Source organism: Trichosurus vulpecula, chromosome 3, assembly GCF_011100635.1.
Source record: "Trichosurus vulpecula isolate mTriVul1 chromosome 3, mTriVul1.pri, whole genome shotgun sequence".
Classification (NCBI taxonomy): Eukaryota; Metazoa; Chordata; class Mammalia; order Diprotodontia; family Phalangeridae; genus Trichosurus; species Trichosurus vulpecula.
Genome location: NC_050575.1, coordinates 364,162,239 through 364,179,220, shown reverse-complemented (window position 1 = coordinate 364,179,220; position 16,982 = coordinate 364,162,239). Strand labels below are relative to the sequence as shown.

The window sequence follows — 16,982 nt, the reverse complement described above, 5'->3', positions numbered from 1 at the left end:
GTATGTCATGTGTACATTTTTTGGGGGGGAGCCAGGTTAAAACATTCACCAGCAAACCCCTGTGTGTATACAAAGTATTTTTTTTAAACATTAAAGTGATAGTAACATTTTAAACGTTAAAGTGATAGTTATTTTTTATAAAAATGGGGAGGCATTTTAGAAGGAGAGCTACTGTCCAAGCCCACAGCTGTGGTGCCTTCTGCTGAGCTGAAAGGGTAAACAGTACATGCTACCATGAAGTGATGTTTCCTGTGACTGCTTCTTTGAATGAAGCAAATCATCATGCTTTTTCATACTATATTCCTTTCTTCATGTTGTTCTACTCTATGTGAATCTAGTGTCTCACCTCATCTGATATTTTCGTGCTTGGCTCTTGGATGTGGTAAAAGGCTTTGGCTTTTAGATTGTTCCTGATTATTTGAACTCCTAAATGGAGAATAGTGCTTAGATGCCTTATATCCTAGTGCTTGTTAACTCTAACTTGTTAAACAAAGCTATCCAATGGAGATAGGGGAAGAGGAACACTTTTTTGATGGCCTAAACATTACAGAGTAGGAAGTGCTTTATAAATGGCTATTGATTAATTGATTTCTATTATTTTGTGTGCCTTATAAACAAAGACCCTAGGAAGAGCAGTTTTATGGTCTGGGGAGTTTAGTTGGTGAAAGTAGAGATGAGAAAGAGATTAAATGTTGCATCTAAGACATCCATATTTGGTAGTGGCAGGTATTTTTGTGGAGTTCAGGCCCACAGGAGGGTAGAAGAGGTTCAACTGACTGTGACGTATCAGCAGTGTGATGTGGCAACCAGAAAAAGATAATGAGACCTTGGGATGCTTAAGAAAAGTTTCATTCAGTTTGGGGGGCTGTGGCATAATAATTATTTCTCTAAAAAAACAGTAATATGCAAACTTTTGATTACACACCCTATCACTAAAAAAAATAATGTTGAGCACACCCCCCATTTATACATATATATCAATTTATTTATAAATTACATACATGCTCTACTGTACACACATTATAAAACATACACAAATACAAATTACAATAAACAATAGGTTATAACAGTGAACATAATAGCTCTTCAGGAGTCATGTTTTCTGCATGAAGACAATCATCATACACAATGGGAAAATGATAAGCAAAAGTGAATTGTCTCTGAATTCAACTCAGCAGAGAGCTTCTTCTATAAATGCATTCCTCTTTATTTTCATGGTTCTGCTTAATGGATGTTTAATATCCTATTCATATTTGGATATTTTGGATGGTTTTGTATAAAGATGAGGAACAGCAAGAAGGCCCATGTGATTGGATTGTACAGTGCATGAATAATAGAACTGTATAACAAAGTTAGAAAGGTAGGTTGGGGCCAGGTTTTGGAGGTCTTTAAATGCCAAATATTGCAGTTTATATTTGATCTCAGAATGAACAGGGAGCCACTGAAGTTTCTTGAATTGGCAGGGAATATGGTCAGATCTACTTTAGGAAAATCATTTTGGTGGTTGTCTGAAGAATGGATTAAAGTAGGGAAAGATTTGAGATGGGAAACCAATTAGAAGTCTAGTGCCACAGCCATAAATTGATCAGGGGAGATAGGGAGTGAGCATATTGGGTGGTTGGAGTGGTTATTTACCAATGACATCTGCTCAGGTATTGCTATAGGTAACAAATAGGGTTTGGATTATAAATACCCAGAAGAGCTTACCCCCATACCAAAAGGGAAGTTAGAGGCTTACATGCCTACGGGAAGGTGGAATGAAGAATTGTTCAGAGATAAGGCATGAAGAGTAGGTTGTACTAAGTCCCAATATTGGCTGCTCCAGGAAGGGTGGAGTGGTAGTTGATCACATATGCCTTGGGATCTGAAGACTCTTGCTATAGTGTACACCAAAGTGCTCCCTTCTTTCCCATGCTCCCCTATCAGTTCAGAGAAGGGAAGTAGAGCCCATATAACCTAACCCTAGTATGAATCCTTTATATATGATGATAATGAATGACGGGATGGAAACAACCTAGGCAAAGGCATCAGCAAAAGTTACCAAAAGCAGTATGGTCCTGATGCTTTTAGAGGAGATTCTCCAAGCCAGAGAGATCAGGACTAGAAATGAGCAAAATGCTTCAAATAAGTTGAGGTCTGGCAACTCGTGAGAAGCAGCATATCATCAGACAGAAAACTCTGGGTAAGACAAACTGGTGCTTAGCCAGGGAAGTACCTGTGGGTAAGAAAGCTTTGGGTTAACAATGGGACCTCAAAGAGATAGGAAAGGACTTGGGTTGGGGGGAGGAAAGAGGCAGAGAGATTTCCTGAGTTCCACCAATAAGCAGTTGCTTAAGGTCACCTTTTTTTGAATATGTCCAATTTAGAAGGAAAAGCAGACTAACCATTCAAAGTTGGTAGATTACAAGAAACTAAAACAAATTTCATCTAGCTTCAAGGCTCTTTTTACAGAGTTAATCCAGAACCAGGTTTTCACTGGGGTGTGTTTGAGTGCATCTGCTAAGATTTTTAGTTTGAGACAACATAGCTCCAGCTAAGACCCACTCTAATCCGTACATGTGAGTTTTGACCTTGGTAGAGCACGATAAAATCTAAATGGTTGTGTGGACAGGAAAAGAGAACCTGGGGGAAAGACTTTGATTTTGCAGGTGAGGCAGAGTATTTCATTTCATGTCTTTTAAGAGCAGGAATCTAAATGGAATCCTAGATAGACCACTACTTCCTCACCTCCCTCTTCCACCCCCCTCACAAAATGCATATATCCCAAGGCTGGGAATGTGGAAATCTGGGCTATCAACAATGCCAATATTTGCAGTGGTGGGGAGATAGAGGAGTTAGCATTTTCTCTCAGAAATCCTCCATCATAATTTTGAAAAAATCAGTTCCAGAGGATACAAGAAATCACTCATACACGAGAAAAAAGGAAAAGGCTTGAGTGTTGCCAAGGTACAGATGTTGTTTGCTGTCACATAAAACACCATTGCACAAACCATCAGGATGCTCTGTGTGTAAGATTTCACACAGTACACAGACCAGCTCAGAGTATAAGACTCCCCAAGGGACCTACATAACACAAAGGAATATAAATGCATTGCTCCATTATCACAAGACCATCCCCTCTCACTTTCCTTCCTTCAAAGACAACCAGCTCTTTAAGTAGCAGTGTAATTACAGGACTAGACTACTATCCAGCAAGTTCTACTTCTACAAGCTTTTAGGTGCTGGCCTTGCACAACCCCAGCATCAGTGAGAAGCTGGGGCTTCGTCAGGGCTATTGACAACAGCTATTTTGCCATCCCCAAACTCAGCTATCCTGTATTCCATATTGTTACTAACACATTCCTGCTCTGAAGTAGGGAGGAAAGGTTGCTTATTTCAATTGGTAAAAACAAAAGTGTAGGGCTTTAGCACTGAGAAAATGAATTTTAGTGTCCCTAACCACACCCAAAAGTAGCAAGTGTGTGCTTAAAGAGAACAGGACCCAGACTAGCCTCTGTCTTAAACGCATGTCCCGATACCTTTATATCTCAAACCCAGGAAGAGGAGAAATCTAAAGAATAGACTCTCAAAGAGGGAAGAGTAGTCTGAACCCCCAAATTCTAGGGTGCAGAGATAACCCTGGAGAGAGATGGGTGAAACCCAGTTATGAGTCCAGTCATAAAGTAGGGCAAAATAAAACATGGTCAGCTACAGCATTGCCCATAGTTACTGTGGCAAGAGTCAAGGAAGGATCATAGGATCATAAATTTAGAGCAGGAAGAGATTTTACTCAGAGAACATTGACTCCAACCTTTTCATTTTACAGATGAGGAAACTGAGGTACAAAGAGGTTAAATGACTTGCCTAAGGTCATGCAGCTAGTGAATGTCTGAGGCAGGACTTGAACCTGGGTCTTTCTGACTCCAAGAATGCCATCTAACTGCCTGGCAAGGGGAAGTGGGAGAGTCTGAATCCTTGGGAGCTCCACTAAGGCCAACTTGTCTAAACCCTAGGTCCTGAAGAGCCAACTAGAGTGAGGACTTGCATGGTAACAAGGATTGCAGTTTAATAGCTGTTGGGCAAGTCCCTTCAGCTGCCCTAGCCCTAATTTCTTTATTTGTGAAATGTAATACCTGCATTACCTATCTCATATAGCTGCCCAGAAAATCAAAGGAAGTAATGCTTACAAAATGATTTGTAAACTGTGAAGTGCTGGACAAATATGAGCTAGAGGACATTCCCCTCTCCCTGGAGACTGTTAATCCACTTAGCTTTAGGACTCCACCCTGAGGATGAAATGTCTAAATTGTTGAGTACAAACTCACCCAATCCACTATATTGAGCTGGCCTCAGATCATGCTTCACATTCCATTCCATCCATCCATCCACCCTGGGTGTCTTACTATATACCCTGCTTCAGTGTTCACCCATTTCCACCCTCTTCTCTAAGAACAGTAATTAAATCATTGCTTCTGCAGAGGGCATGACAATCAGCTGCCCTGTGGCACCTTGCATCATTACATCCTTTCCTAACACAAGGGAGTTTCACGCTTATATAATAGATATATATAATATGTATAATAGCCCCATTCATTCATTTCATCATATTATGAGATATATAAGCCTTGGGCAATTCTCTAAAGCTTATCTTCTCAGTTAGTGGTTCTCAAAGTGTGATCCAAAGACCCCTGGAATCTTTCAGGGGTTTGGTGAGGTCAAAAATATTTTCATAATAATTACTATGATGTTTTAATTCCTAATACAGTCAGTAATGATAGACATAATCCATATAAACAAGAACTCAGTAATTTTTAAGAGTGGGAAGGGGTCCTGAGTTTAAGAAGTGCTGTACTGTTATAGGCTTGCAATCCATATCAGTGGAAGGTGTTTGCACACTGACAAAATCACAGCTTCCTGATGTGCTGATATGAGATATATTAGCCATAATTTCTTTCACCGGTGATCTAATGATTCTATTTTTTACATTGAATTCTGTCATACACAATTATTTATTTTTATATAAAGCCCATTATTAACCCAATTGGTATTTTTATTGGGCATCTTAGATTTTCTGGATAGACAATCATTTAATCTTTGTTGTTGTTGAGCAGTCATTCAGTCATATCTAACCCCATGGACTGTAGCATGCCAGGCCCTTCTATCCTCCACTGTCTCATGAAGTCTGTCCAAGCTCATGTTCATTGTTGCCATGACACTATCCATCTCATCCTCTACCATCCCATTTTCCTTTTAACTTCAGTCTTTCCCAAAATCAGGGTCTTTTTCATTTAGTCCCATCTTCTCATTATGTGATCAAAGTATTTAAGCTTCGGCTTCAGTATTTGACCTTCCAGTGAATACCTTGAGTTATTTTTTAAGTATTGTTTTAAGTATTTTAAATTTTAAGTATTGTTTTTAAGTATTGACTTATTTGACTGCCTTGTTATTTTTTTAAGTATTGATCTCCTTGCTGACCAAGGGACTCTCAACAGTGTTCCCTAGCACCACAATTCAAAGTAGTCCAACTCTCATAACCACACATTTCAAAAACTATAAATGTGATTGTGTGGACCCTTGTCAGCAAGATGATGTCTCTGCTTTTGAGTGTGCTGCCCAGATTTGCCATAGCTTTCTTTCTGAGGAGCAAGCTGCTTTTACAACTAGAAATAGGTTTGTCCCTTTGTCACCAATGTGTATTCCTTTAGTTTTTCATGCTTTAGACAAAACACGTTGAATAGAAATGACCAAATTGGGCAACCTTTATTTTGCACCTTTCAGTTGTAATGCTTCTAACATTTTTCATTTTATGTCAGCCCTTCATTTCAAATAATTGTTTTATTATGATAAAATATCATTCTGTTCAATTTTTAGAGGGATTGGTACAAATGGATATTGTATTTTATTAAACTATCATTTCTCTGTGGGACAGCTAGGTGGCACAGTGGATAAAGTGCTGGAGCTAGAGTCAAGAAGACTCATCTTCATGAATTCAAATCTGACTTGACATATTTACTAGCTGTGTGACCCTGGGCAAATTACTTAACCATATTTGCCTCAGTTCTTCATCTGTAAAATGATCTGGAGAAGAAAATGAATTATATTTGTAGATTTTTCCATGAGTACCATATTTGTGGAGTCTCTCTCTCATAGGAATTCTATGTTAAGAACTGAACTTAAACTGATGTTTTCTCCAAATTCACTACACTTAATTCCTATCTTCCTAGAAAGGGTTTTCTTTTGCGAAATTATTATTTGCCGAAAATGTTGATCCTGGATTCTCCATGGTGTCTCTAATTGAGCATCACATTCATAGTCTTCTCTAAACTTGGAGTTCAAGAGATAACCCTTTGTAACATGTTCCATTATAATTTTCTGAGATAATTCATCTTTGAAAATCCCCTGCTTTGCAATTGACTGCTTGGTTTCAAGCCTAGTCTCCCAGTCTGAAAGAAATCAAATCTGCATATGTCCCTATTCCTTGTCCTAGGAAAAAGCAAACCACTATAAAGTGGGGATGGAAGAGTGACATTAACAAGGAACAATGTGTCCTGAATAGCAGTTAACAAATGACATTACGGTCTACTCATATGGTGGAAAACAGAAGGGAAAAGTAGTTAGAAAGGGACACAAGTCTTTAGGTTAAAGAGGAGATAGGGAACAGGGCTGATACATTGTGCAAGTGAACAAAGGGGAGTGAAACAATCTTATCAAGGATTATTGAAACAACTAGTCCTGGTTGAACAATATGACACATTAATGAGAAGAGATCTGGCTAAAGGCAAATATGAGATGAGCTGGAATTAAAGGAAGCAGTCTGGGTTAAGAGTTGAGGCCCATTACTTCATGCCTAGCCTACCTACTTCTAATCCTTCCTCTCCCTCCCAGCTATCTATCCAGCACTATCAAAGTAATCTTCCACATACAATTCCATACTTCCCTACTGCATAGCTCTCCTACACTAACCATACCCAGATAACTTTCAATCACAGAGCCCCCACTTGAATCTAGATGCAATCACGCCATGCTTGTATCTGTAGGACAAGCATCTGCCGCACTGAAGAGAAAATTTAAGTGAGCCAAAGAGCATATCATATTTACCCAGGATTGGGCCCAGTTCTGATCACTAGTGCTATTCCTGTTTTCATGGTCCTGTGGATTTTGTCATCCTCACAGAGTTGTAGAGTGGAACAAGCACTGGAAATGGAGTTAAAGGACTTCGGTTGAAATTCTTGTTCAGATGCTACTACCTGTGTGACTTTAGGCAAATCACTTCATAACTCTGAACCTCAATTTCTTCATGTATAAAAATAAGGGAATTAGATTGGATGATTTTTACATTTATTTCCTGGTCCCACCATGAATGGGTGACATTCTAGGGCTATGTATTAGGCCTTTTGTTTCCTATATACTGTCTTCTGGTGATCTCATCAGCTTCTAGGGGCTTAATTATGTAGATAATTCCCAAATATATACCTACATGCATATATACACTCTGTGTGTGTGTGTGTGTGTGTGTGTGTGTGTATGTATGCATTTTCAGCCCTCAAGTTTCATAAGTTATAGTCCTTTATCATCTGTCTGCTGGCTGTCTCCACCTGGATATCCCCTAGGATTATCTTAAATTCAGTTTATCTAAAACAAAACTCATTACCTTTCCTCTCAACTTGTCCCATCTTGCTAATTTCCTTCTTCCTGTAAAGGGCAAACCCAGCCTCCCAGGATCCCACCTTTGCAACCTTGGGATGATCTTCAACTCTTCAGTCTTCTTGACTTCCCATCCAATTAGTTGCGAGGACTCCTTGGTTCTATCTATACAACATCTCTCACTTTCATCCCCTTCTCTTTGCTTAAAAGGCCACCATCCCTGTACACCTCTCACCTGGAATATTGCAATAGTTCCTAATTAGTCTCCCTGCTTCCAGCCTCTCCCCTCTCAAATCCATCCTCCACAGAGTTGGCAAATTAATAATCTTTAAGTACAGATCTTACCTTTTACTCTTCTGCTCATAAAGTTCCAGTTGCTTCTTATTGCCTCTAAGATAAAATATAAACTCTTCTTTTTGGCACTTAAAGCCTTTTACAATCTGCCTCAAATCTATCATTTCATACTGATTTCACATGAATCTCCCTCCCACACATTACCTGCAATTCAAATTATACTATTAGATGTTCCCTTAGCATGATATTTTATCTCCCACCTCCATGCCATTGTACAAGCTTGGAGTACTGTCCCTTTTCGTTTCCACCTCTTAGACTCCCCAACTTGCCTTAAAAACTCAGCTCAAGTGTCATCTCTGACAAAAGGTCTTTCCTAATTCCCTCTGGTTACTCCACCCAATTATTTTGTATTTATATATCTGTGTATATTTTGGATACTTCTAGCAAAAATGTATGTTTTGAGGGCAGGTTATTTCATTTTTGTTTTTGCTTCACTGGCACCTGGAGATGTATGTCTTTCACAGAAGAAGAGCTTAATAAATGCCTACTGAACTGTTCAGCTAAATTGGTTTGCAGATTTAGGGCTTCCCTCTAAGAAGCATGGCATGAAAGCTTGTGGTAGGCTATGGTCAGGACTAAAGACATCACAAGTGAAGGAGGAGACTGAGGAGCAGGTAGGATTTGAAGCGGAAAATCATTAGGTTTCAGAATAGATAGAATTACAAGTCACATGGGAACTAGGGAATGCTAAGGACAGTAACCCCTGCTACCTAGGTAGCAAGAGTATAAAGGTTCTTTGTCTTATGCATAACCACAGGCTTTTTGTACCAGTGACATAGTTCCTGGCACCCCCAGGGCCCCTTAAAAAGCCCCCACCCAAAAAGTTTCCTGTCTTCTCAAACATGGTAGATTCTGTATTCCATGCCGGCCATATTTGCCACCATAGAAATATCATATGCACAGAGAAAAAAGGAAAAAAATCTTGGCTCTCAATTCAACCACTAAATTTGTCCAGTGTTCCTATGAGTGAAGAAACTTGATCTTTTATAACCCATTCTTGTGTTGGGTCCATCATTTACAACATCTTGATGCTTAAAATCAGGAAAGTTGCCATCAGGAAGGAAAAAAGGTAGGATAAAGCTTTAAACCAAATTTGCTGTTACTGGGTTCCTGACTACTCAACTCTCCCCTGTCTCTGGCCCCCACAGACCTACTGCTACTGTCTATCCCCTGATTTGGTAAAACTCTTCCCTTGCTGAAAGACATCCTCTAGTTCTATCTTACCTAGAAGGTATAATTCACAGAAATCAGGTTGGCAATAAAAGCCCTCTACAACCTGGCCCTGGTATACCAGTTCTACTTTATACTGAATTCAATCTGATCTCTCTTCTTTCTCATCCATAGCCCTACTCATTCTGAACCCTTTGTTCATGCTGTTCATTCTACCTGGAATGCCATCTCCCTTTCTCTCCACCTATTCAAATTCTGAACATTTTTCAGGGTCCAGATCATGTCACTAACAAAAAAGACCAATCATGCCAGCGCACATTGTTGTTCTGAACTATCTGAATTATCTTTTATTATAATTGTTCTTGTACATGCTTCATCTCCCCGACTAGGCTAAAAATGTAATTGAATTTGAGGCTCTCTTATTCTTTTTCCTATTCTCCACAATACTGACTATAAAGGGTCCTGTACATGGTAGGCCTTCAATAAATATTTGTTAATTTGAACTTCAAAGTCATTTATTGCCTATGCATTTTGGAACTTAGCGCTATAATATTGTTCTACCTTATTTATTTAAAAATTTCACTTCTAAATGTTCTATTTTAAAATATTTCATAGTTTTAACTTCCTATTTAGATTCTAAACTCTTAACAGGTAGTATTGTGAGGGAAGGAAAAGAAGAGGAAGAAAAAAATAAAGGATAGGAAGTGAGTGAAGGAGAGGGGAGAGAGAGAGAGAGAATAGAAAGAAGGGAGGCAAAGAAAGGTGTCCTGACTCCACAGTAAACAATCAATCGAGGGTTTATTTACCAAGCGCCTACCACATATCCAACACTGGAGGTAATTGGAAGTATAGGAAATGGGCGCTTCCCTCTGGGTCTTTAGAATCTAGATGGAGAGACAAGACTAACACATATGAAACAAAGATAAAAAATACATAGTATGTGATCAAATGTTGATTATACTCATTCTTGAATCCAGATTTTTACTTCATAACCTGTGTTCTTTCTACTCTACCACACTGCCTCTCCAATAATAATTTGTGTATACATATATATATATACATTTGTATGTATATATATGTGCATTTATGTGTGTGTATATGTATGTGTGTTGCATTCATATATATTTACAAAGTTCTTTCCTCAAAATAACTCTATAAGGTGAGTGGTCAAATATTTTTATCCTATTTTACAGAAAAAGAAACAGGTAGTGCAAGGTCACACAGTTTGTAAGTGGCAAAGCAAGACTTGAACTCATCTTTTGATGCTAAATCCTGGGATCTTTCTTCTATGCTAGACTGCTACCCATGGAGGAACAAACATGAAATGTGAACAGACTGAAAACTAAATGAAGAGAAGGCAATTGAGGAATTAGAAGGAAATATACTTTAGCCTTGATACAGCTGGTGTTGTAGATTCCTGATTAGGGCAGTGACAAGATGAAGATTTTTATCATTCGTGTGCCCACTGCAGTGTCATCGTTTCCTCAGATGGTGAAAGGTACTATAAAAGTGATTATTGAAGTTATGGTTTAGGGTTAAGAGGTGATAAGAAATTTTCAATATTATTGGGACACAGAAACAAAGTGTTCCAATGTGCTCTTGTCAGAAAGACAGACTTATAAAGATAGAAGGAAAACAAGAAAATTCAAAAGAAGGCCATAACACGATGAAGCAGGGATTAAAGTAGGGATTCTTGACCTTTTTAGCATCATGGATCCCTCTGGCAGTTTGGCTAAGCCTATCAATTCCTTCTTATAGTAATATTTTAAGCGCATAAAATATATGGGATTAAACAGGAAACCAATTATGTTGAAATAAAGATGTAATTTTTTCCATCCAAGTTCATAGATGCACTGAGATTAACCCACAGACCCCATCTGTGAACCCTATGTTAAGAACCCCTGCTTCAAAGGAAAACAAAGCCAAGGCCCCTGGTGAAAGATTTCCCAGAGATCATGGAATAGCAGCAAGAACCTCCAAAACTTTTCAACAGAGAAATAAAACTTGAAAGAGATATAAGGATAGATATTAGGTTAGAAATGAGAGGTTAGAATAGGATATTCCAAAAAAGAAAAGGGGATCATGTTGTACCCCCAAATTAAAATAGCATTAAATATCAGCCTAATCATCTATGGATACATGTGGAACTTCAACAAAAAAGAGGCATTTGGGTTATTCCTGCAAAAGAAACAAGAGGTGAGAACATTCAACCTGCAAACAATCCAGACAAAACTAAAACAGAAGCAACGTAAATAAGCACAATTATCGAGAAAAAAAAACTGAGCTGAGAAACCAATTCTCTCTTGTTTCTAGGCTCTCTTTAAAAAAAAATAACAAAGAGGGAACAGCAAGGGACAAAAGATTCTAAAGGGCTACAAATTTAAGAGGAAATAAGGAGCCTGGCATAGTGGCAAAGATGACCTGAGGATCACAGCTTCCAGCACTGTGTCTAATAGATGTCAGCTGTGTGTCCCTGAACAAGTCTCTTAACCTCTCAGGAGGTTAACCTTAAATTAGTTTAGCCTCTCTAAAATGACAAGTTGCCTTGAAAAAGTCAATTCCACTGATAGAGAAAGTTGCTCACCTGAAGCTCACTACACCGATAAATCACATATTCAATTTTTTAAAAAAAAGGGTATGGGTGAAGAAGTCAGAGGAAGGTAAGAAGGAAATACTGGATTAATGTTCTGTGAACTGAATCTCATGATTCTCTATGAGTGAATCAATATCTGTTGTGGGAATGAAAATACAATGGGAAATTGTTGTTCAGTGACTGGCTTCATGTCCCCATGGATTATATTGTCCATGGGGTTTTCTTGGCAAAGATACTGAAGTGGTTTGCCATTTTCTTCTCCAATGGATTAAGGCAAACAGAGGTTAAGTGACTTGTCCAGAGTCACACAGCTAGTAAAGGTCTGAGGCCAGATTTGAACTCAAGTCTTCCTGACTCCAGGCCCAGTGCTCTGTCCACTGAGCCATCTAGCTGCCTCCAACAGTGGGAAGTAGCTCCAGTGAAAAGAGGGAAAGCAAGAGACATGAGAACTGGAGGTGGACATCCTCCCAGCCACCATGTGAGCAGAGAAGAAACAGTAATTTCTTCAGCTTCTTAACAAGATTTAGAGGCCATGGAAGAGAAAATAACAGAAGGAGAAGGGCTGCAGTTGGGACTGGTTCATGAAAGCTAATCTAGACTTAGAAGGCAAAGTGATAGAATACTACTGAAGCACACCCATGGATGAGGGTGAGGAGGAGAGACAGAAATTTTTTAATGGGTCTTTGCTGGACACCTGGAGAGATTACTTTCCCTTGAACAAGAAATGTGATTCCCAGGAGAGAAGGTATATGAGACCCTTTGCTATGGCCAGAGGTCGAGGTGGGGAGGCAGGGAGAAGAGACTTAACTCCAACAGGAAGACATACTGACCTTAAGAGAGAGGAGTATCCATAAGCAAGACATAAGATCAGTCCTCTTGATTGTGTGACTCCCACTACACCTGACTGTCTCTTTCAAGAGCTAATATTTTTAGGAATGACATACATCAGAAAGCCTCACAAAATATACAAAAACTCAAAACATGAAAAAAATCCACTTAATGGTGGGATATTTAAGTGGAACTATCCTGTAAAAAAAGGAAGGAGAAGAACAGCAAAGTAAAATACCCTGGCTAGATAAATGTGGGAGATTAGATTCAATATAAGGAAGAATTTAATAATTGCTTCAGCTGACCGAAAATATAACATGCTATATCAGAAGCAGAAGGCTCTTTGTCAGGTATGTGCACTGGGTATGAGGTAGGAACAGCTAACCTCAAAGATCGTTTTCAACTTCGAGAATCTGTGAAATGTTTAGGTATAGTTCAGGTATCTAAGGGAGTTCAAGGCAAATGGCCTCAGTTCTCCCCACATGCCCCATGTTTATGGGACATTTAAGGAGACTTACCCAATCACTGCTTCCAAAATTCCACCCTTTGTGACTGTTACAGTGATTTCCACCTGCTGGGTTCTCACACTCACCTAGGCGGTTGCTTTTTGGAATTTCCTTCTTGGTCCAGGGGCCTTTTCCATGCTCCAAATGAGAAATCACATCTGGTTTGGAAACTGGATGTCCTGCTTATAAGTAAAAAGAAAGGCTTTCAGTGTTGGTGCTGGAAGACAAAGAACCAGAGCAGAAAACAGTTCCATCCGATTGTTCTTGGCTACACACGGGAGCACTCTACAAATCCCCACCTCCACTGTACTCTTTTGAACAAGCACCCTTATATTCTATAATACTTCCTCTATTACATCACCCATTTTGTCATATTGTGTGAAACCCAGATTTCCTCTGACAATTTAGTATCTTTTGCTACTTTCTCCAATGGAGGCTACTCTTTCAACTCTCTATAATTCATAGCAGTGACAACTATGCTTTGGAGCAGATAGAGTGCTGGACTAAGAGATAGGCAAAACTTGAACTCAAATCTTGCTTCAGAAACTTTGTAGCCATGTGACCCTGGGCATATCGCTTAACCTCTCTGTGCCTTAGTTTCCTCTTTTGTAAAATGTGGATAATAGTAACCTCAAACTCTAAGGGTGATTGTAAAGATCAAATGGCATGTAAAGCACTTTGTAAACCTCAGAGTGCTTGTGCATGCTAGCTACTATTATTACAGCACCAGAGTTTGGCATACTTTATTGTAACACATTTAGAGTTAGAAGGGATGTCAGTGACCATGTAGTCCAATTCACACCCAAAAGGAATCTCCAGCATAACATACCTGACAAGAGTTGATGCAGATTCTATAGACCTTCCAAGTAGAGGCAGGATGCCCAGCACCTCTCTAGGCAGCCATTTTTAAACAGTTCTAATTATTAGAAATTTATTAATAATAACAATAATAATAACTAACATTTAGGTAGCAATTTAAGGTTTACAAAGCACTCTACATATTATCTCAGTTCATCTTGACAACAAACTTGTGAAATAAGTTCTGTTATCATCTCTATGTTATATAGACGAGGAAACTGTGGTAGATGCTGGCTTCCTTCAAGATACAGTTCGAATTTCACTTTGTGCAAGAGGTTTTTCCATCTACCTCCTCTAGTGCCTTGCCTCTGAGATGACTTCCCATTTACACTATATACATCTTGTACATCCGCAGTTATTTGCATATGGCCTCTCCAGTTAGAATGTAACCTCCAAAAAGGGCAGGGACCATGGTTCTGCCTTTCTCCTATCCCCATAGCATAGCACAGTGCCTGGCACATAGGAAGTGATTAACAAACGCTTGTTGATGATAATGATATAGTTATTTGCCTAGGGTCACACAGCTAGTTGTGCCTGAGGCAGGATTAAAACTTGGGTCTTCCTGACTCCAAGTCTATCACACTCTCCATGGCACAACCTTAACAGAAAAAGTCTAATTTCTTTGCACATAACAGCCCTTCAAATGCTTGAACATAGCTATCATGTCTTCCCTGAGTTTCCTCTTTTCTGGGCTAAACATCTATAATTCCTTCATCCAATTCTGACATGACATGGACTCAATGACCTTTGATATACATTCTGACTGCCTTCCTATGGATATTTTCCAGACTTCTGATGTCTTTCTTTAAAGCTAGTGCCCAGGACTAAATACAATACTCTGGGTTTGGTCTGATTATTACACAAGTAGAGAGAGACTTTCACCTCCCTCTCTAATTCCTGTAGGCTATGCCTCTCAATATAGTCCAAGACTGAATTACTTTTGTTTACTGTCACATTGGTATCATACTGAATTTGCAGCACACCAAAACCTGTATTTCTTTTTTCAAACTAACTGCTGTCTATGCATGCGTTCAGCACACTATATTTGTAAACTTGATTTTAATCCTAAGTATGACTTTACCTTTATTTCCACATGTCATTAGATTCAACCCAATGCAGGTGAAGATTTTTTTTTGTATCTTGACTCTTTCATCCACTATGTTACCTATTCCAGCTTCAGAATCTTCTGCAACTCAATGATTGTGCCATCTATATCTTTATCCAAGTCATAATAAAAACATTAAACAGAAATGGACCAAATACATATCCCTGGACACTCCACTGGAGGCCACCAAACAAGTTAACACCAAGCTAATAATTAATAAATTCTCTTTTAATTTAGCTATACAACCTATTGTCTAATCCACATTTCTCATTCCTTTCCAGAAGAATAAAATGGCATAATTTATCACATTCTTTGCTAAAATCCAGGTAAACTATATTTAAAATATTTTACTGATCTACCAGTTTAGTAACCCTGTTAAAAAGGAAATCATGTTATTATGACATGACCTATTTTCAATGAAGCCACAGTTCATTTGCTTCCTTGTACTCACTGCATCCTTTTCTTTATTTTCACTAATCATCTCTTTAATGATCCATTCTAGAATTTTTCCAGGAATCAAAGTAAAACTCAAAGGACTGCAGTGTGCTAAAGAAAACTCTCATTTTGCACCCTATCTCCAATCTCCAAGCCATCTGTGTTCCAGGACAGGTATTCCCAGGTTCTTTAAGTAAGTAATCCTTGCATGGAACAGTTTCCAGTTCTCTCACTATCCTGATCACCCTCCTCTGAATGTGTTCTTTTATCAATATCCTTCCTAAAATGCAGAGCTTACAACTGAACAGTATTTCAGGTATGATCTGACTAAATAAAAATATGATAGAACTACAGCTTCCTTTATCCTAAAAACTATGCCTGGGGGTTATGGAGGAGTGGACTGGAGAGAAGATAAAGAAGGAAGGAAGGAAGGAAGGAAAGAAGGAAGGAAGGAAGGAAGGAACGAAGGAACGAAGGAAGGAAGGAAGGAAATTGAAAGAAAGGAAGGAAGTTATCAAAATATTTTTAAAATCAAGTTCCTGGACACCTGGTTAAGAAGACCTACTCTTGCCTAACATTATTCCATGAATAATACAGAAACAACCCTTACCCAATGAAGCCAGGTTCCTGTAGTTATCCAGCATCACATCTCTATACAGACTTTTCTGAGTAGAATCAAAATGTCCCCATTCATCTTGGGTGAAGCTCATAGACATATCCTTGAATGTCAGTGATTCCTGAAATACCAAGTATTTTTTTTAATTGTTTACTTATTTTTGCAAGCATTTATTATCTCTCCCTCTTACAATCAAAAGGAAAGAAGACAGGAAGGAAGGAAGGAAGAAAGAAAGGAAGGAAGGAAGCCTCATAACAAATATGGATAATGCAGCATTTTTTTTTTACATTGGCCATGTCTAAGAATACGTATTTATTTTGCATTTTAAACTGCTTTCCTCTCTGGCAGGAGGCTTTATCTTTAGACTGCTGGGTTCAGACTCATGATTATCATTGAATCAATCAGAGTTCTAAGGTCTTTTGAAGTTTTCTCTATGATGTCACATTGTATATACAAATTATTCTCCTGGTTCTGTTCATCTTACTCTGCATCAGTTTACAGAGCTCTTTCAACTTAATGCTGAAACTAATTATGACAAAATAATATTCTATAACATTTATATGGTATAATTTGTTTAGCTATTCCCCAACAGGTGAGTGTCCCCCTTAGTTCCCAATTTTTACTACTCTGTAAAGATTATCGTTTTGCACATATGAGTCCTTCAAAAACATTTTACTCAGACTAGAACAACCATCCTGCAACCCTGATATGGCCTTGGAGAGAGATGGCAACATTTTGTCAGTCAATAAACATTTATGAAGTACCTACTATGTGCCAGGAACTGTATTAAGAACTGGGGATAGAAATGTGAAAAAAAGAAAGACAGTTCTTGCCCTAAAGAGCTTTTTACAGCATGGTCATTTCTGGAAATCCAGCATCTACTGCTTCTCTAAC

At 38.6% G+C, this 16,982-nt stretch overlaps 1 protein-coding gene across 6 annotated transcripts in view; it reads right to left on the bottom strand.

Annotated features, from left to right (window-relative positions):
• Nucleotides 1–960: 960 nt before the first annotated feature.
• LOC118841668 (zinc finger protein 74-like) overlaps nucleotides 961–16,982 on the bottom strand; it is a 52,717-nt gene continuing 36,695 nt past the window's right edge. For 3 of the 6 annotated variants that reach the window (XM_036749249.1, XM_036749245.1, XM_036749246.1), the window contains 3 exons: nucleotides 16,083–16,209; nucleotides 13,161–13,256; nucleotides 981–2,215 (listed from right to left, as the gene is read on the bottom strand). In XM_036749249.1, the coding sequence (XP_036605144.1) occupies nucleotides 2,121–2,215; nucleotides 13,161–13,256; nucleotides 16,083–16,209 (318 nt within the window). In that variant the 3' untranslated portion in view covers nucleotides 981–2,120. Of the gene's footprint in view, nucleotides 2,216–13,160; nucleotides 13,257–16,082; nucleotides 16,210–16,982 lie in introns of all 6 variants that reach the window. The other 3 variants (XM_036749248.1, XM_036749250.1, XM_036749247.1) reach the window with 3 other exon arrangements.